Consider the following 18,597-nt stretch of genomic DNA (forward strand, 5'->3'; position numbering starts at 1 on the left):
TTAGTTTGATAGTCAAACGTACATGGCTGTTACTGGTTTTGTTTGTTTTCTGATGGTTCGAAATCCTGGTTACTAAAAGCGCTCGCCCGCGAACGCAATTTTTTTGCTTTTGTCTGTTTTCTGCAGCACTTTGTAGTATATACAGATATGTATACATATCACTTGGTAACTTGGAGGCCGTACCCGTCTCTTACCATGACATCCACTGCAGACGAAGCCTATCAGGGCGCTGCCTCTTCGCACTAAACAAATCACCATCCTCTCCTTTAATGAATATTGGGAAGCCTATGACGCTTGGGTATTAAGAGTCCGTTCAAGTATTTATGGCCAGCTATTGGACCTGGGAGTTGGTGCAAAATCATCCTGCGGTTCTGCCACTTATTGGTGGACGCATTCGGGCGAGGGAAACCCCCAGACACCACCTCACTGAACACCTTTTTGGCAGCCTTGGAAGCTGAGTTATTACCTACGAGCATTCGTCTTCATTGACCTACCACTTTCCAGGCTCTCCATCTTCAATCGACACGCCCCAGGCTACCGCTGCCCTTATCTCCAGGTTGAAGATTTTCATGCACTGGGTGCCATCGAAAGTGATGTCAGCATGGCTATGATTTTTATGACTGCTCTCACCTCTCAACCCTTACTTTATACCAAGCTTCTTTACGTCGAATTCATCGTCTTTTTCTGCTGCGAAAACTATTTTTCAAACCTAGATAGCAGGTCGCTCTACCCTCTATCATAACACACCCAGAAAGCGCGCGACCCAGCGGTGTAAAACCATGCATCGGGCCAGTCGTCAGGTCAATACCACTCTCACGTCTAAATCGCTTGATACTTTTTCGAAATCATCTTTTTTATTCACGTTTCAGTTAAGCATTGGCTTCAGCCGACAATCGCTATGGGATATCATAGCTTCGTATGAAACCAACTAGCATTTCTTTAACGGCATTCAAAACTCCGGTCGGCCATGTTGAATTTAAAGTCTTCTCTTTTGACCTTATGAATGCCCCAGCTACATTCACTCAGGCAATGTAATCTTGTCTTCGTCCGCTTGACAACTTTGTCCTCAATTAGCTCAAAGATTTCCTGATCCACGCTCCTGGTGAACAGACCCCAGGCTAAACACTTGCGCAAAGTCTTATCTGTTCTGCGACAAAATCACTTCCATGTCGAAAGCGCTCAAAGTGTATTTTTGGCACATCTCAGCGTCGAATGGTTAGGACACATGGTCTCCTCCTCCAATATCTCCTCGCTTCATTCTAAAATTGAGGTTCTCGAACAATGGCCTGTGCCTCAAGACATCAAACAGGTTCGCAGTGTTCAAGAATTCATCCCTCATTTTGTTGCCATTGCAGCTCCCCTTATTGATTTGATTCGGTTTGGTTGATACAAAAAGGCGCTCGCTCCTTTCACCCTCAATTTTAAATCATTTCAATTCTACATGCCGTACACTCGTCGTGACTTCGAGCGGACTGCTCCTCGTACTTTTACAACAGTTTTTGACGGACCAAGGTCAATCATGGGAGGAAGAAACAGGTGCACGGGTTAGGGCGTGTAAAGACTTGTATGGCTTGCCTGTATGGAGATGGGGCTTGTAGCACGACATTCAAAAAGGTGAATTGTAAGCATCATGGAACCTGCACGATAGCACGAGAAGCATTATATTTTAGGCTGCCATGGTCAACGGAACTGAATATCCTCCGGTTCTGACTTCTCAACAGGAGTCTGAGTTACTTTTTGCATTAAAGGACTGGGCATTGACTCATGGGTTAGTAATTCGGTCAAGTTCTGCGAATGCCTCGGCCGAACAGACCGAGTCATCCGCACTGGCGACCCCGGTGCCGCTAACTCTGTTCCCTTCACCATATCCAAAGAGTCTATTACAACATGCCCGGTCAATCCAACCATTGTTTAATGATCTTTATGTGAAAATCGCCGATGACTTGCCTTTTCTGGACGCAATTACAGCCAAGTAAGATTTTGTGGTACCCATTATCAGGATTTCACGAAAGCGACTAACCAATTCCCCATCAAAAAAAAAAAAAAACAGTCTTGCCAAGGTCGACACGTTTTCTAAGGATCTTTACAGAATATATAAGGAGGTTGAAGCCGAAGGTGGTCCTGGGCAGGATTTGTCGTTGGGCATATTCAGGTCGGACTATCTCTTACACAGTAATAACCACGATGACGATGACAACGACGACGGCAGCGGCAGCGTTTCACTAAGGCAGGTCGAATTAAACACGATCGCTGCATCCTTCATGGGCTTGTCCTCGCGTGCATCAGATCTTCATCGGTTTTTGCATGCCGCTGGGTATTACCCTGAGGGCAATATTCTATCCCGTGATGCGGACCTGCCAGAAAATCCTGCTGCCAGGCAGATCGCACGCGGCTTGGGGCTTGCCGCGCAAGCATATGGCGTGAAGGAATCAATCGTACTTTTTATTGTTCAACCTGGAGAACGGAATGCGTTTGATCAACGGTGGCTGGAATATCATTTGTTAAATGACTTCAAAATTCGAGTGGCCAGGGCTAGTTTGGATGATGCGTTTAGTCGGGCAACGGTTGACCCTGAAACCAAAGTACTAAGGTACGATGGTGACGAGGTTTCGGTTGTCTATTACCGATCAGGCTATTCTCCCGATGATTACCCGACGCCAAATTCATGGCAAGCAAGGAAGAAATTAGAACTTTCAAAAGCAATCAAATCTCCGTCACTGGCCACTCAATTTGCCGGTGCCAAGAAAGTGCAGCAAGTTTTGGTGGATGACTCGGTGTTATCGAACTACGTCGATGGCGAATCCAAAACATTAATCTCTGACACGTTCACCGAGATCCTGCCCCTCGATAATTCAGACAAGGGGCAACGAGCTCGTGAACTGATTGCCACGCGACCTCAAGACTTTGTGCTCAAGCCGCAACGTGAAGGCGGTGGTAATAATGTTTACAAAGAAAAGATTCCAGAATTTTTGAAATCACTAGGTGATGAAGAATTATGGAAAGGTTATATTCTTATGGAACTAATTAAGCCACCGAGTGATGCTCAAAATTCGATCGTGCGAGCAGGCGAAGTTAAATCAGCACAGGTAATATCCGAATTAGGCATTTATGGAATCGTGTTATGGGATTCCAAGACTCATCAGGTTAAGCAAAATTTTGAAGCCGGATGGCTTGTGCGCACAAAATTTGCTGATTCTGAAGAAGGCGGGGTTGCAGCCGGGTTTGGAAGTATTGACAGTTTGGTTCTTGTTTAAACAAGATTTTGTTTTTTTAATTAATGATAAATAATAGACAGTGCATATCCGATCGAAGGGGCGTTTTGAGGCAGATATATAAATATAAAAAAATTAAACCCTCCTAAAAACCCTTTCCCTCGCTAATTACGTGAGTTAGCCTTTTACCCCATGGGGGCGTAATTCTTTGAATCGAAATAAGGGTCATAATCTATTCTCTAATCTACACGTGACTTTTACAATTACTAATAGATTATTTAATTTATACGTTTCACGTGACCTGACGTTTTTGGTTTAGACTGCATATTTTACAACTAAATTACATAAGCACCATATTTTCATTTTTTTTTCGCGTTTTTTGTTTACATTCGCCAGCATTGTTTTGATCGTTTCTTTCAATGTCTTCTCTCGTACTCACTCTTCTCAACTCCATTGCATTAATCGTGTTCTAATGAATTTTGAAATTACTATGACGGAAAAATTATATTGCAGTAGTTGTTCCCAATTTCAGGTAGCTAAGGACTTTGCGAAGAAAAGGCCCCCCCTACATTAAGGTTCAAAACAATTTGCATATTTTTATACGACTTCCTATATCACAACGACTTCCTATACTGGCTGCAGGTCAGACTCCAACACGTTGACAAGTCGTTGTGATATAGGAAGTCGTTGTTGTGTTGTATAGGAAGTTGTATAATATGCAAATTGTTTTGAACCTTAATGAATACGAGGGGTGGTAAATGGGAAAGGGTTAACTCACGTGATTAGTGAGGGAAAGGGTTTTAGGGGATTAATTTTTTTTATAATCTGCCTCAAAACACCCCCCCTACGATCGGCAATACCGGTGGGGGGTGGGGGTGGGTTTTATTTTTGTGGAATTTCGACGGTAAATTTTTTTATAAGGTGTATGTATATAAAGTATATAGTTGGCATTAAGAGGTGCGTGGGACGCTCATAAATGTGGCATGTACTAGATGTAATTGGTACAGTGAACCATCTCGATGAATTAAAGCCCCTGAAACATTTTAGCTTTTAAAATATATGTAGTTATTTCTTTGCCTTGAATTGATTACGACTGTGACTTGACAACATTATAAACATTTAACAAGCAGTTAAAACAAAGATGAACATATTTCGCACTCACATGCAATTACGATGTCGAGTTTTAACTCACCGTACTGCTGCGCAATTCACCTGCGAATGGGGACGGCACATGTCTGCACAGGCTGCAAACAAGCAAGTGGTAAATAACCCGGAGAAAAAAAAAAAATAAAAAAAAAGAATTTGACTTACACTATAATAAAAAATTATAGATCATACGTGATTCAACCTTGTCACTTTCCAAGCGGGCGTCGGCATTAGACATAGGTCATGTGCAAGCTGGCACTGATATCAATTTCTTATCAGAATCCACGTTCGTGGCCAACAAGAAATTTATCAACCTCATGCATTCCATATTAAAGGAAAACATACACGAGGACAAATTCTTTCAATCTTTAGCTGCTACTTATCAAAACAATTACATGGCCATATACGATTTCAGAAGTCCTCCGGTGTATGGCCGGATACCGGAAGTGCAAGATATTTTTGGCATGGTTAGGGTGGATTCGGAAGGCGAGATCGTGCCAGGATCATATGAAAAAAATGACATGTACCGAATCGTTACATCAGATGGCATTTGTCAATTCAGTGATGACATTTTGCACAAACTACGTGCTGCGTGTGAAAAGCAAGTATGAATTTGTAAATGTAACTATTGCATAACGACTAAATTCCCAAATAATGTACATACGAAATGTAACCAGAACAAATAAAAAAAATAAAAAAAAATAATGCATCTCAAGGCTTGTTCACAATGTCTCTTTTCTTGGCAAACACAATCTTCTCTGAGCTTTGGTTTGCACCGCCCATGTATCCATATTGATGCGTATTCCAGGCCGGGATACCGACGCCTTGCTTGGCATGCCTGGACGGAGAAGCTTGCGGAGTGGCAAGCTTAGGACCTAAAGGTTGAATGCTTGGATTTTGCTTATTAACATGTCGCGAAAACGAATAAAGCGTTTGCAAAACCTGAGCCGGATCCTTGGCTTCGTACAGGTCCACGGTTTGGAACAAATCATATTGCGGCAGGCCAATAGATGATGCCGCGTTGAGAAAATTAGAAATATTTTCCATCTGAACAAATGGCATCCGTGATTGCTTAAACTTGATGCTTGCGTTTGGAACAACCTTGTTTACTAATCTATGAATTTCCCCCCAATGGTTAACTTTGTAAACCAAGTGACTATTATGGATGGTATTGATCACATACTTGCATAACACAATGCCGTCCTTAAGAATATCAATCAGGTCACCTTCGCCAATCGATTCTTCCAAGATCTGTTCTATCCATGCCTTAGCCTGTTTTGATATTAGAACAAGCTCGAAAAGCCTAACGCCGCTGAGCACGGGAGGAGAAAAGACAGATTTCGCAAGCTGCCAAAACTCACATTGTTGGCAGAAGTAGCATCATATTTAGACCGCCTTATTTCAGCTACATCTTGATCAAGATTAGAAACCGATGCCATTGTGAAATGAACACGATCGAAATCAATGAAAGGTTTGGTTTCATCAATACTGGATGGTTTTGGGTAAGCGCGCAACGCATGCTGCGCCCCTGAATTACAAGTCGAGTGCAAAGTGCGTGCAAGTCACGTGAATGTTTGAACTTGAATTCAAACCAGGCAAAAAAGTATAGCGCAATTTAGCAACGCATATATATTCAACCAGCCACATTGACAGAAAGCGATAGAAGGTGAGAGAAAAAGAGGAAGTAAAAAATAAAAAAGGATAGGACAAGGTCTATGTGGAAATAAATACAGTTGCAGAGCAAATAATCGGGTGTGCGTATTCCATCCATGGTTGACCGACCATCATCAAATGGAGACATTTTGGTTCCGCCAGTAGCAGTAATATTGCGGTCACTGGATGTGCGATGTACGTCTGGAGCACTTGAAATGATGGCGATTCTAACCGAGGAGTGTAAGTGGTTTCGATGGAGAGCGTGATTTATTTTGAAAGAAAAAAAATAATTAATAAATGAGTTAGACCTGTTGCATTTATCAGAGAAATTACATAAATATGCTCAATTGCAAAGGCGATCGAAGCCATCAGCACACGACGTAGCTTTTCTGTTTACAGATGAAGGGATTCACACGGCAAAATTGGAAGACGAGCTCGATCGGTCGAAAAAGGTCAGCACGGCAGAGTCCATGGCAGATGGTGCAGGATATTATTACAAAGACAGGCATGAAAAGAGCGACAGGAGAACACATGGTGAACCGGCACTGGAACTGCTGCAAGGTCCTACGAAACCAAGGGACCTGCCCTACGTGCCGGCATGGATGCCGCCGTTCCCAGCAGACCACACCTATCAAGCCACGCCACAGTACGTGTCGCGGATAACGAGTCCACGAGAAATCAGAGAAAAAATCTTAAAGGAGGGACAGCTGGTTGAGGAAGCGTTGCGGCGGTTGATTGAGATCACGACCACTGCGGCTACTGGTGACAGAGAAGCAACAGGCCTGCACGATAACAATGACAGGCAGGTCAAGAAGCGCGAGAATGGACACGGCACGGCAACCGGCGTGGTTGAAGATAGCGATGAAGACGAGCGCGAGCACGACAAGCGCACAAAGAAGTCACAGTTTGACATTGTCGCCCTGGCCAGAAACAAAAAGCCACAGCCACAGCCACAGTCAAAGCCAAAGCCGAAGCCAAAATCGAAACCAATCCGACCGATAATTTTAAAACTGGGCAAGAAGTAGGCTACACACGTGCAAATGCTAAAACTACGCAGCGGAAGTGCGGTATTGTACAATAAATACCAAAAATGTATTTCTATCATTTAACAAGAGAAAAAGAAAAAAAAAAGAATGTAGAACTTCTCTGACACCCAACCTTCACGTGCCCAGTACGACAAAACCATACCAGACAATCGGGTTGAGTTCTTAATAAGCCCAAATATCAGTCTGCGCTAACAAAAAATAGGAAATCACAGCTGGCACACTGAACAAGTTTGACCCCAGGCAAACCCAGGTCCAATCTTTGCGCACAGCAGCACTGTCATTGTTGCGCTGTAAAAACGGCGTGTTTTTAATGAAAGAAAAAAAAAAAAAGTCATGAAACGCAAAAAAGAAAATCTTTTATAGAGCACGGCCTGCGCAAGTGTCACGACTGAGTGACGGGCGGATGCCGGGCGCAAACCCTGGCCAACAAGCCCCGCATGCATTGCAGGCTGCCGGTCATCACGTGACAGATGCCGGGGCGGATGCCGGGATGGGATGCGGATCCGTGGCAGGCAATCAGGTGACCAGCGGGCAGCCGACGGGCCCCCGCACTATCATGGTCAGGCACGTCGTTTATCGGCCTGGTTGAAAGCTATGCGTGCTCGTGTATATATTCCACCCCGCCGGCCCTGTTGTGTCGAGCCTGCCCAGATGTCAGCCAGCCAGGTTCCCCCACGGTTCTTGCTTGCTTGCACGTAATCTCGTACGTAATCTCTCGCGGTCATGGCCGGCGCCGCACGAGAACCTGCAAATGGCAGGCCTGTTCACACCCTGTCCCTTGACGAATTCAGGCAACGCAACATGCTACTTCACCAGTCTCAAGCGCACGTGTTTAAGGACGAATTGCTAGCCGAGACCGCACCTTCGCTCAAGCGACGTGTGGCTGCGCAAAAAGCGAAGGCGTTCGGCCTGCTGCTGAGCCGGCACGAGGCCTTGTTTTTGTCCGACCATGTTGACCAACCTTGCTCGGCCATTCAGAATTTCTTCCCCAGATCAACCTACGATCCGACCGCAAGTGGTGCGTCGCCTTTGCTGACCGGTCATGTTGTGATTGATCATGACTCCGGATCGTCGGCTTGGCAAAACATTGGCGAATGGTGGTACGACCTGCGGCGGAAAATGTTTTTTGAAAAGCAAGCGCCCAGGGCAAAAGTTTGGGACAGCTATCAACAAAACTACTCCTCCGTTGTTCATTCGTCACACGTGAACGATCTTTACAATGCGCTCAATGTTGAAAGTAATCACTTGGCTTTCAATTCTTCGTCTTCATCTCCATCTCCATCTTCATCATCATCACCATCATCATCATCTTCTTCTTCTTCTTCTTCTTCTTCTTCTTCTTCTTCTTCTTCTTCTTCTTCTTCATCCTTATCCTCGTCCTCATCATCCTCTGACTCAAACCGGTCCAATTCATCATCTCGCAATGATCTAAAATTTTCCGACAGGGCTTACCCGATTCCATCTGGTGAGCAAATCCGTAACTGCCAGCATGTTAACGGCAAAACCACTTGGGACTCGTTCGGAGTATGGCGCTGCTTGCTTCCGAAATCCGATGGCTCGTTCCCCACGCTTAATACTCCCGGTTCGATTAAACTATTTGAACAATTTGAAGATTATTTAAAATGGAAAGCATCCGGTGAAGCGTCTGCTACTCCTTCTTCTATTACCGGTCTTGATGAACAATTGCAATTTCCTCCCAATTCCAAACCGTTCCCTGACGACGTCTTTAACCACAAGCATCCAGTGTTTGAAATTAATGCGCCCTCAAGTGTCACCAACAACGGTACCGGCCTTAATGCCACTCAACCCAGCAAGGATGCCACCGTTATCGGCAAGGGCAAGGTTACAACATTGACTATCGATGAAGAAGGTAAGCAATTAAGAGTCACCAAGACTCAAATCTACTACTCGGATGGTACCATTACCGAACATGTCGACAGTTCGGAATTTAATTCTACTCCGGATAACAACAACAACAACAACAACAACAACCGCAGCACAACCGAATATATTGACCGTCTATCCAAGAGTGCACAGTCATCATGGTCGCTGTTTGACAAGTCTTTGACCAAAGTATTGGCTACTGATGAAATCCAAAAAGCTAGGAAATATGTTGAAAAGATTTTGTCGCTTGATCATGACGAAAAAGATAATAAAAAGGGCAAATAATTATAGGAAATAAAAAAGGGCCATTTGGTACTGGTGTTTCAAATTCTTTAAAGTTTTTTAATTGTAATGGATTAAACTCGACCAAACTTTTTAAAAATCAAGAAAAATACTAGCTAAAAATCCTTTTTTTTTTTTTTTTTTTTAAATTATGAATCGTCGTTATTCGCGGTATCATTATCATTATCACCATCATCTTCTTCCTTGTCCTCCAATTCATGCCCTAGTTGCAATGCAGATTTCATCTCATAATGTTTTTTCCGTAATTCTTGAAACCTTCGATGCTTCTCATCGTCATGGCCTTCCTCATCATCGTCAGAAGAACCCTTGAACCTGTCGTGGTCGACCGTAACCTTAGGTTCATGATGCGGCACTTCTTCTGCCGGTTCTCCCAAACTCAAGCCCGGCACGTCTTCAACTTCCAATTCATCTTCATCGTCATCGATCGGTTCGAACGAATGCTGATACGGCGTCTTGGGCTCTGTGATTTTCATTTTCGCCGTTCGGTCTTGCTCGGTGAGGTACAAATTGACCTCGTCCCATTTTAGCCTCGGCCCGTTCTCGTCATCCTGACTATTGTCTGCAACCGTGCTTGATAGCTTACCATCATTACTGTTACTCGAAAGTCGGCGAATGTTAAGCTTGCTATGATCACCGTGTTGCGCAGCGTTGATGTTGGTGTTTAGAATGACTTGCTCGTGATCAACTTGCGAAAACTCCGCATTGTAAGCTGCAAGTGAAGGAGGATTCTTTAAAATGCCTCGAGGCTTGTCATCCAACCCCTTGCTGTCTTCCAGTTCAGAAGAAGGCATGCCGTTACGCGGAAGAAAAACAAAAAAAAAAACTGCTGCTTTACCACCAAGCTCACAACAAGTTCACAACTTCAACTTCCTTAACTTGCTTGCCATTCATCGCCGTTCCGTACCTCTATGTAATTAGCGGTGCGGCTCGGTGCCAACAGGTAATGCGCTTTATGCCATATGTACAACGCCGCAGTTGCATTTCGCACTAAAAAAAATTTTGTTCAAACCTCCCAACTGATATCAAATTTTTCTTAAGACAAGAGGGCCGACCAACTTTTTGCCTTCTTTGCCTCTCCGCTATATTATAAAGAAAAAAAAAATGAAGGTTACTTGGAAAGACATTGCAACTGTTCCTAATGCTACTGAGTAAGTTTTACCATTTGTGGCTGATTTGTTTTGTTGATTTTTTTTTTTTTTTTTGCATACTGATTTTAAAAAAAAAAAGATTCTTGGACGTGGTGCTGAACCGCACTCAGCGCAAGACGCCAACCGTGATTCGGTCAGGGTTTAAAATTTCTCGTATTCGAGCGTTTTACATGCGCAAGGTTAGATACACGGCGGATGGGTTTACTGAAAAGCTGGCCGAGATTGTCGAAAGTTTCCCCAAGCTTGACGACATTCATCCGTTCCATCAGGATCTTCTCAACACGTTGTATGACAGGGATCATTACAAGATTGCCCTGTCGCAGTTGTCAATGGCAAAGCATTTGGTTGAACAAGTTTCAAGAGATTACGTTCGCTTGCTCAAGTTCGGCCAGTCTCTGTTTCAATGCAAGCAACTTAAGCGTGCCGCCATGGGTCGCATGGCCACGATCGTGAAAAGATTAAAAGATCCGCTTTTGTATCTTGAACAAGTACGGCAACATTTGGGACGCTTGCCAGCCATTGATCCCAACACGCGCACGCTGGTTATTTGCGGTTACCCCAACGTCGGCAAGTCATCGTTCTTGAAGTCAATCACCAGAGCCGATGTTGACGTGCAGCCGTACGCTTTTACCACCAAGTCACTCTACGTCGGTCATTTTGATTACAAGTATTTAAGGTTTCAGGCTATTGATACTCCTGGTATTCTTGATCACCCTCTCGAAGAGATGAACACGATTGAGATGCAATCAATTACCGCCATTGCTCATCTTCGATCTTGCATCATGTACTTCATGGATCTTTCTGAACAGTGTGGGTTTTCAGTTGAAGCTCAGGTTAAGCTGTTTCACTCCATCAAGCCATTGTTTGCTAACAAAATCGTAATGGTCGTGGTCAACAAGATCGATGCCATGAAGCCTGAGGATCTTGAACCAGTCAAGCAAGAATTATTGCAGACTGTTTTGGCCGAGCCTAATGTTGAACTCATGCAGCTTTCATGCCATCTCGAACTTAACGTCATGGAAGTCAGAAATGCGGCTTGCGAAAAATTATTGGCATCAAGAGTGGAGCAAAAATTAAAAGGCACAAAAGTTAATGACGTGTTGAACAAGATTCATCTTGCCACTCCTAGTCAACGTGATAACGTTGAGCGACCTGCGATCATCCCCGAAGCGGTCAAGACGCTTGCCAAATATGACTCCAATGATCCGTCGCGGCGTCGCCTGGCTAGAGACATCGAAGCCGAAAATGGCGGTGCCGGTGTGTTTAACATCAATTTGAAGGACAAGTACTTGCTTGAAAATGATGAATGGAAAAATGACATCATGCCCGAAGTTCTTGATGGCAAGAATGTTTATGATTTCTTGGATCCGGAGATTGGTCAAAAATTGCAACAATTAGAAGAGGAAGAGGAAAGATTACAAACAACCGGGTTTTATGACTCTGATGATGATGAAATCTTTGAAACTGAGGAAGATGCAGATGTTAGAAGAAAAGCTGAATGGATTCGTGACCGGCTCAAGTTGATGAAGAACGAGGCCAGGTCGAGAAAATCACTTCGCAACCGGGCCATCATCCCCCGTTCTAAGCAACGCAAAACGTTTTCTGCATTGGAACAACATCTTGATGATATTCATATTGATCATTCCGAGATCTCAGAACAAACCAGAGGTCGCGCGGTCGATCGCGTTGATGCCGACCAGGCCGGCATTGACGTGATCATGGCCGAATCCAGACGGTCCAAGTCTCAATCACGGGCGCTAAGCGGGCCTTATTTGCAACCAGCGCCTTCCAGGTTCGATGCCGGCATGGCTACCAAGAGCATGCGTGTCAAGGCCGAGCGGATCGAGAAATTACATCAACGTGAACGCAACCGGATGGGACGTGCAGGTGAAGCCGACAGGCATTATACTGAGTCCAAGCCCAAGCATTTGTTTGCTGGCAAGAGAGGCATCGGAAAGACTCAGCGACGTTAAAAATCCAAATGATAAATATATAAATATATATATATATATATTGTTGGTTTAATTTTATTTTATTTTAATGTGGTTTTGGGGTAATTTTTTTATTTTATTTTGGTCTATTGCAAAAGCTCGTTATGTAATTTTTGTTTTTTTTTTGCGTTATGATTAGAAATAACGATGCATGTTTGTTAAAAATAAAACCTTGACAAGTAAACTTGGCAGTAATTGATGTTTATGCGCAACAACCACTTTAACGAATGGTTGTTTCATGTTCGCCGAACGATCTTAAAATATTGCAGTCGCCAATCGGTTAAAATTGCGACATTTACACTCTGATTTCGCTGAAAGTTCGTAACTGAAAAATAAATTATTACACGTTGATACATTAGCAAAATGCATAATCATGGTCATGCATAAATTTGAAGCACAAATTGATAGGTTGGTACTAATAGAATCAGAGCAAATCGAAAGGCTTAAAGAATCAATAGGAGTTTGTATATGTTTTATTGATTGATTCAAATTTTGAAATTATTGTACATATCCATTTTTTTTTTCGCCCCATGAAAAGGATTAGAAGTATGCTTTAGTATTTCTTCGCAACTGTCATCTAAGTTTTTACATTCAAAAAGAACATCGTAACAAAATACCAGTCGCTGGATAATACGGTGCTCATAAGATAGTCAAATGCTTCATTTAGTAATACGATTTGTTAAACGCAAAGAGACGAATTTATATAATTACTGGGTCGGTAGATTTTGTTAACCGACTCTTCACAAAACGATCACAGGTGCGTCAGGTACAAGCCATGATGAGTTCAAACTTCACAAGCGACCAAACAACTTCTTTTCGCCACGCTTGTGCTCTTTGTGCCACAATCTAATGGCAAATTAACCTTGCCAGCCCGAAGCCGAAATCAAATCCAAGCTATCTAACCTTTGTGACTTTCAGTTGAGATTTAAAGCATGGCAAGCGATGATAAAAGAAAAAGAAAGCCGATACGTTACGTAAAAATAACTCACTAAATATAACTAATATCGCATTACATGCCCGCTCAATTTTTATCTTAATTTATGACAGCATAAGCATTTACAAATTATGCAATTACAAATTAAATGCTTGAGCTAAATGCATAATTTGAAACTAAAGTTATTTTGGTTTAAATTTAATCAATTAAAAACTATCAGAATTAAACGTTGACTTTCGCCACAAAACAACACATCAGCAAAATAAAAACGCTCTCCATCTTTGCAACAATTCTAATTTTAAAAATCTTATGAAGATTTTGTAAAGATTTTCCAAAAACTTTTAATAAAAAGACATTTGAAAGCAGTACCCTGATGGCTCTGGTAAAAGGCAAGAGCCATGTAAGAAAATGATGCTGACTTTCTGTCTTGAGGAGAAAAAAAAAAATCTTTTAGAAGCGGGAAAAAGTGCGGTTTTATAGACATTCTTGGTGTAGGGTTTGTAATTTAGGACCCAGGTAAAAAGATAGGGTTGTTGGCCCTTAGGGTTGATACCCTTTCGCCTTTTCTGAAAGATCCATGACATAGTTTTTAACAATCGTCCGTTTTCGACACTTTAGTTTAGGTCGTCATTCAGTTGTTTAGTTGGTACGGTTTCTCTGAGTACAGTATGGATAAATAAGAGCAATCGATCTCGAATATTAAAGGAGGATTGAAACTAAGTGCGCACATATTTAAGCATTTTCTTTTTATTTAGGAATTCTACGCGACTTGGCGTAAGATCACTGTTTGCTTGAGCGATGCAAAACTATTGGCGAACATGTTTTCACCGCAATACATATGGAGCGTTTGTATAAGCTGGTTTAAAGCTTCACTGCACCTTGTTATCGGTGTTTCGCTTGGCATATCAGTTGGTGTTTCAGTACAAGAGATATGAATGTCGCATAACTTTTAGGTTTCCTTAATGAAACGCCGATAACAGGGTATAGCGTGAAGTTTCATGTTAGCTTGTTCACAGTAAGCAGGATGCGACCGTAACCCTCCCAGTTCATGTAAGAGTGCAGGTTTGACTGGGGGTGAAACGCACACGCTACGTCTAATCTGAAAAAAATCATGTTTCCATGAAACGTTCTGTCGGTTCCAAATGATACGTTCTTGTTTGCATGCATTTACAGCCATCACGTGATGTCGTGGCTCGACACTGATTTAGATCTGAGTGACCTTAGCCCAGCACGGACCCCTTGACTTGCCCACTCGATCGTATCGGCGGGATTGGATCTGGCACTCACTTGAGTTGTAACATAGTGACATCCTATTCTGACAGTAATTGATCCATACGGCATTGGAAATATCATTGGTTTCGAAATGAAGTGGAAAAGAAAGATGGTTCAAGACCAATCTTTCGTGATTGATTTTTTATATTTCTATTTGAAGATTTAAGAATTTTAATATATTTTTTCAAGAAGTTCTTATATTAAAATTATGCTAAGCTGTTAAATTATTGAACCTAGACGCACGACCCCTTTAATAAATTGTTTATTGGATGACACTGTCGCGACCGATTCAATCATGGCTAAAGCCAAATTCAGAGTCTGGCAGCGTGTGAATGGCTTCTTTGATTTTTAAACGTTTTTTTTTAAGGCATGCCTCCACGTATAGTGAAGACGAAATTTTATTGCCAAAGGTTGGCTCCCAATGTTGCTTGGCCTCTCATATTTCTCCTTCAACATTCGCCATTTCACGTGGCAAGAAAAGGAAACTTCCTTATCATTGCAAAGGATTAACTGTGAAAACCCATAGTGACGGACAGATGTTGATGTCCGTTGGTATCTTTCTATTAACAAGTGAGATTTATTCTTAGCAGAGTGTGTGACCAGATGGCTGTTATTGAGTATCATCCGCCTTTCCTCCTCTTACGGGTGCAGCAAGCAAAGCAGGCAAACAAAATGTGGAGATCTGGTTAAAAAAAATTAAAAGCTTAATTTGACAGTCAATATTCTTATCTCTTGATGCGAACGTGACACTTAAACGTATATGAGATTTCACATTATTACGACGTAACATCGATGTTGAGTTCCATTCGGATTTTTTCACTTTGTAGAGCATGACTGTTGAAAATATATTTTCATATTATACATTATATTATCATTTTTTTGGTATTTCAACCCAGCTATGTGAAGTCAACCGCTCATCTCCTTAGTCTAATTGTAATCGCTCCTCCGGATGCACTGGTAAATCAGGCTCTTGGCATACCCTTCATCTTCATTTTTTTGAAGCAATTGCAACCTTGTTCAAAACAAAAAAACTTCAAAGCAACATCACTATGTTGTCTCACAAGTGGACCAATCGCAGATCAGGTCCTGAGATCCGAGACGGGAAAAATCCTACACAGTTATTGCAGCAGTTGGGTTGGATACAATATGTTTCCATTCCTTACGAGGCGGAATATGGACGAAACCGACGATATGGTGATGTTGCTTTGAAGTTTTTTTGTTTTGAACAAGGTTGCAATTGCTTCAAAAAAATGAAGATGAAGGGTATGCCAAGAGCCTGATTTACCAGTGCATCCGGAGGAGCGATTACAATAGGATTAAGGGTGATTGGGAGACATGGTTATGGCGTCACAGACATGGGTAACTAATTAATGGCACGGCGGCTATGCCTAACCGGTTCTCTATAAAGAAAGACATCGCCACTTGTTGTACTTAGAAGGTTGAGCTTCGGCCCAATACGCAAAATATACGATATGTAACCCAGCAACTATATCGATGCGATTATGTACGCCAAGGGTTCTAAGGGATGCGGAAGACACGTGATTGTTGAAAGTGGTGCGCGGTGAAAGAAACAAAAGGCACAAAGTAATAAGAGCAACCTAGTATAACCAGGCTGGAGGCGCTGCCAACAACAAACCCAACATGCAATGCAACATGTGAACCGCAGTCTACCGTAATGGTAGCACGGCGGTCAAGTCTGAAAAAATTGGTCAGACCAAAGCCAATTATTTACACGCAGCCAGAACCAGTGACCTCGGTAAACGTGGTAACTATTGGTAATGCATAGCACGAATACCATGTTTTGTGTGATCGTAGTCGGCAGTCTGAGATGATAAATCCCATGGCGTATTAGAAGATGAAGCTAAATTGCCTACAGCAACTGTGTTGCTTGTTTCATTACTCCTAGCAAATGAAAACCAAAAATTCAAGACGCACAGTGAGTCTTCTCTAGGAGTAGATCAACCATTGTGTAGTCCTTACCAACGGACTGGTATTGCCTCTTACACAGAAAACATAAAACATAAAAGCGCGACGCCTTAAAGAAATAATTACCACTATGTTATTCCACGCTCAACAATTAATCCTTGACATTGTGTAGTATTTATGGCTTGAGGTTCAAGTCAATAAATACTCTTCTGTGTCATACTTGTCTGCCTTCAACGATACAACGTTCAACTTTCCCATCTTCAAACATCATAACTTCCTCAATTTTAGTGTCTGATAAAATTCTAAAATCAGTATCATTATTTTTGCCTCAAAGACTAGCCTCATCAATACTGCACTAAAACACATTAATAAAGCTACTGTTACTAGAATAGAAGGTTAGTCAAATTATTTTGCAAAAAGCATAAATTGCAACCATTTAAAACAGTATTTAAAAAATTGCATGAGGTACTATTATTCATCATTATTGTTGTGGTAGTTAAAATGAAAACTGTAACGATTAGTTACACTTACTTGTTCATGACGCACGTGGACCCAGACGTGACGCCTGGGCCCCGATCCATGTCCGCCAAATACATTGGATGGCATTATCATTCCACTAGGTCGACCAATTTAATCTATCTAGAACAACATGTCTCAAGCATTAGATTCTGAGCCTGGATCAGAATTGTTTTCATCATATGAATCTGATTTCAGGTTGGCCTTTGCGGAGGTGGCACAAAAGATTGACCAGATTCCTGAACTGGCAACTGGTATGAATGTTCAGGTTTTATGAGTTTGAAATTCGAGTTGAGACCATTCCACTGACTCTTGTTTTTGTTTTTTTAAAGAGCCTCGAAAAGCCACTATTCGTGCCGCTGAGCGAGCCATAGATGAAGCCGACGAGATTGTATGTGATTTTTATGGTTTAATACTTAATATGCGGACCTGTTATTCTTACTTGAGTTTTTTTTTTTTTCTAGATTTCTCAAATGGCTATTGAACTTCAAAACATTTCTTCCGGTAACAGGGCGAAGTTGAATGCACGGTTAAGGGGCTATCGGTCCGATCTGGACAAATCAAAACGAGACCTGGTATGGCAATTTTCTTTGTGATGGAAAAGAGTCTAATTCTTACTCGTGTCTTGTAGAGAAAATCGATTGAAGCAGGTGATCGTCAAGAACTTTTTGGTGCCAGAGCATCTGCAGCTGGAAGCGCGGGTGCCGGACTTTCTAATGATGAAATCTCGCAAGATCAGCGCCAGCAATTACTATCTGGAACTGACCGGTTAGAAAATTCATCTCAAAGATTACGTGATTCGCAACGGTTGGCGAATGAAACTGAGTCCATTGGAGCAAACATTTTGACTGATTTGCGTGGCCAGCGTGAGCAAATCATTAATTCAAGAAACGTTCTTATGGAGGCGGATACTTATGTTGACAAAAGTATCCGGACCTTGAGAGGAATGGCTCGAAGGTGAATTAAATTATTTTTTTTGCTTTTTTCCGTGCTATGAGATTTTGAAAAAACTAATTAATAAATAGAATGGTTACTAACCGTTTAATTACCATCGGCATCGTGGTTTTGCTAATCATCATCATCGCAGCCATTCTTATTGGCCGGTTCGTCAGGAGATAAATGCATATTTGCAAAGGTTCGGGTTTACGACTTTTTTTTTTAACAGTTTTATATTATTTGGATTCTGCTTAATTGATGTAGTAATATTTTTGTCTTTGTTACTTTGATTTTTATGTTGTCTTGGTTGCGATAGGTGGGAGGTTGTTAATTATTAGTATTTTTTTGCCCCTTATTTTAGAATAGTTTTATTGCAAAGTTTCTTAAAAACATGTTTTTGGTGCCCGCTATCTGTTACACCATGCAACTTGCAAAAATTCAGTGATTACATTTTTGACGAAGGTAACGAAATTTGTAAAAATTTTCATCTGTCTTGGCACCATTCCTGTATTTGGACGGCACTCTTATCTACAGTCGTTCGCGGGCGAGCGCTTTTAGTAACCAGGATTTCGAACCATCAGAAAACAAACAAAACCAGTAACAGCCATGTACGTTTGACTATCAAACTAA

The 18,597-nt window shown here is 42.0% G+C and overlaps 8 protein-coding genes across 8 annotated transcripts; 6 read left to right on the top strand and 2 right to left on the bottom strand.

Annotated features, from left to right (window-relative positions):
- Positions 1 to 1,647: 1,647 nt before the first annotated feature.
- Positions 1,648 to 3,557, top strand: V1514DRAFT_313042 (glutathione synthase). The gene is made up of 2 exons (XM_066925818.1): positions 1,648 to 1,972; positions 2,051 to 3,557. The coding sequence occupies exons 1-2, from the start codon at positions 1,677 to 1,679 to the stop codon at positions 3,252 to 3,254; spliced, it is 1,500 nt and encodes a 499-aa protein (XP_066780608.1). The 5' UTR covers positions 1,648 to 1,676; the 3' UTR covers positions 3,255 to 3,557.
- Positions 3,558 to 4,443: 886 nt separating this feature from the next.
- On the top strand, positions 4,444 to 4,969 carry V1514DRAFT_322854 (uncharacterized protein; the record flags this gene model as incomplete). The annotated part of the gene is made up of 2 exons (XM_066926145.1): positions 4,444 to 4,473; positions 4,544 to 4,969. The coding sequence occupies 2 exons, from the start codon at positions 4,444 to 4,446 to the stop codon at positions 4,967 to 4,969; spliced, it is 456 nt and encodes a 151-aa protein (XP_066780609.1).
- V1514DRAFT_339207 (calponin homology domain-containing protein) lies at positions 4,952 to 5,848 on the bottom strand. The gene is made up of 3 exons (XM_066928941.1): positions 5,720 to 5,848; positions 5,542 to 5,630; positions 4,952 to 5,472 (listed from the first exon to the last, which is right to left on the bottom strand). Exons 1-3 carry the CDS (start codon positions 5,795 to 5,797, stop codon positions 5,070 to 5,072), a joined length of 570 nt encoding a protein of 189 aa, XP_066780610.1. The 5' UTR covers positions 5,798 to 5,848; the 3' UTR covers positions 4,952 to 5,069.
- A 137-nt stretch (positions 5,849 to 5,985) lies between these two features.
- Positions 5,986 to 7,142, top strand: V1514DRAFT_339209 (transcription factor TFIID complex subunit 8 C-term-domain-containing protein). Its single transcript, XM_066928942.1, has 2 exons — positions 5,986 to 6,251; positions 6,318 to 7,142. The coding sequence occupies exons 1-2, from the start codon at positions 6,128 to 6,130 to the stop codon at positions 7,034 to 7,036; spliced, it is 843 nt and encodes a 280-aa protein (XP_066780611.1). The 5' UTR covers positions 5,986 to 6,127; the 3' UTR covers positions 7,037 to 7,142.
- Positions 7,143 to 7,660: 518 nt separating this feature from the next.
- On the top strand, positions 7,661 to 9,388 carry V1514DRAFT_339210 (uncharacterized protein). Its single transcript, XM_066928943.1, has one exon. It carries the CDS (start codon positions 7,781 to 7,783, stop codon positions 9,224 to 9,226), a length of 1,446 nt encoding a protein of 481 aa, XP_066780612.1. The 5' UTR covers positions 7,661 to 7,780; the 3' UTR covers positions 9,227 to 9,388.
- On the bottom strand, positions 9,279 to 10,115 carry V1514DRAFT_339211 (uncharacterized protein). Its single transcript, XM_066928944.1, has one exon. The coding sequence runs from the start codon at positions 10,033 to 10,035 to the stop codon at positions 9,373 to 9,375; it is 663 nt and encodes a 220-aa protein (XP_066780613.1). The 5' UTR covers positions 10,036 to 10,115; the 3' UTR covers positions 9,279 to 9,372.
- Positions 10,116 to 10,283: 168 nt separating this feature from the next.
- V1514DRAFT_355044 (P-loop containing nucleoside triphosphate hydrolase protein) lies at positions 10,284 to 12,566 on the top strand. Its single transcript, XM_066929620.1, has 2 exons — positions 10,284 to 10,392; positions 10,472 to 12,566. Exons 1-2 carry the CDS (start codon positions 10,346 to 10,348, stop codon positions 12,363 to 12,365), a joined length of 1,941 nt encoding a protein of 646 aa, XP_066780614.1. The 5' UTR covers positions 10,284 to 10,345; the 3' UTR covers positions 12,366 to 12,566.
- Positions 12,567 to 17,114: 4,548 nt separating this feature from the next.
- Positions 17,115 to 18,327, top strand: V1514DRAFT_339216 (t-SNARE). The gene is made up of 5 exons (XM_066928945.1): positions 17,115 to 17,285; positions 17,364 to 17,422; positions 17,496 to 17,606; positions 17,663 to 17,988; positions 18,057 to 18,327. Exons 1-5 carry the CDS (start codon positions 17,165 to 17,167, stop codon positions 18,148 to 18,150), a joined length of 711 nt encoding a protein of 236 aa, XP_066780615.1. The 5' UTR covers positions 17,115 to 17,164; the 3' UTR covers positions 18,151 to 18,327.
- The last annotated feature ends 270 nt before the right edge of the window (positions 18,328 to 18,597 follow it).

Source organism: Lipomyces japonicus (assembly GCF_038497905.1).
Source record: "Lipomyces japonicus strain CBS 7319 unplaced genomic scaffold V1514scaffold_97, whole genome shotgun sequence".
Classification (NCBI taxonomy): Eukaryota; Fungi; Ascomycota; class Lipomycetes; order Lipomycetales; family Lipomycetaceae; genus Lipomyces; species Lipomyces japonicus.

Excerpts from the sequence above, each read along its gene's own strand:
- V1514DRAFT_313042 (XM_066925818.1), top strand. The coding sequence starts at position 1,677 with ATGGTCAACGGAACTGAATATCCTCCGGTTCTGACTTCTCAACAGGAG. Across the intron at positions 1,973-2,050 it reads CTGGACGCAATTACAGCCAA|TCTTGCCAAGGTCGACACGT; the intron begins GTAAGATTTTGT and ends AAAAAAAAACAG.
- V1514DRAFT_339207 (XM_066928941.1), bottom strand. The coding sequence starts at position 5,797 with ATGGCATCGGTTTCTAATCTTGATCAAGATGTAGCTGAAATAAGGCGG. Across the intron at positions 5,631-5,719 it reads ATGCTACTTCTGCCAACAAT|GCTAAGGCATGGATAGAACA; the intron begins GTGAGTTTTGGC and ends ATATCAAAACAG. Across the intron at positions 5,473-5,541 it reads GACGGCATTGTGTTATGCAA|ATTAGTAAACAAGGTTGTTC; the intron begins GTATGTGATCAA and ends GGAAATTCATAG.
- V1514DRAFT_339209 (XM_066928942.1), top strand. The coding sequence starts at position 6,128 with ATGGTTGACCGACCATCATCAAATGGAGACATTTTGGTTCCGCCAGTA. Across the intron at positions 6,252-6,317 it reads GGCGATTCTAACCGAGGAGT|ACCTGTTGCATTTATCAGAG; the intron begins GTAAGTGGTTTC and ends TAAATGAGTTAG.
- V1514DRAFT_339210 (XM_066928943.1), top strand. The coding sequence starts at position 7,781 with ATGGCCGGCGCCGCACGAGAACCTGCAAATGGCAGGCCTGTTCACACC.
- V1514DRAFT_339211 (XM_066928944.1), bottom strand. The coding sequence starts at position 10,035 with ATGCCTTCTTCTGAACTGGAAGACAGCAAGGGGTTGGATGACAAGCCT.
- V1514DRAFT_355044 (XM_066929620.1), top strand. The coding sequence starts at position 10,346 with ATGAAGGTTACTTGGAAAGACATTGCAACTGTTCCTAATGCTACTGA. Across the intron at positions 10,393-10,471 it reads ACTGTTCCTAATGCTACTGA|ATTCTTGGACGTGGTGCTGA; the intron begins GTAAGTTTTACC and ends AAAAAAAAAAAG.
- V1514DRAFT_339216 (XM_066928945.1), top strand. The coding sequence starts at position 17,165 with ATGTCTCAAGCATTAGATTCTGAGCCTGGATCAGAATTGTTTTCATCA. Across the intron at positions 17,286-17,363 it reads GATTCCTGAACTGGCAACTG|AGCCTCGAAAAGCCACTATT; the intron begins GTATGAATGTTC and ends GTTTTTTTAAAG. Across the intron at positions 17,423-17,495 it reads TAGATGAAGCCGACGAGATT|ATTTCTCAAATGGCTATTGA; the intron begins GTATGTGATTTT and ends TTTTTTTTCTAG.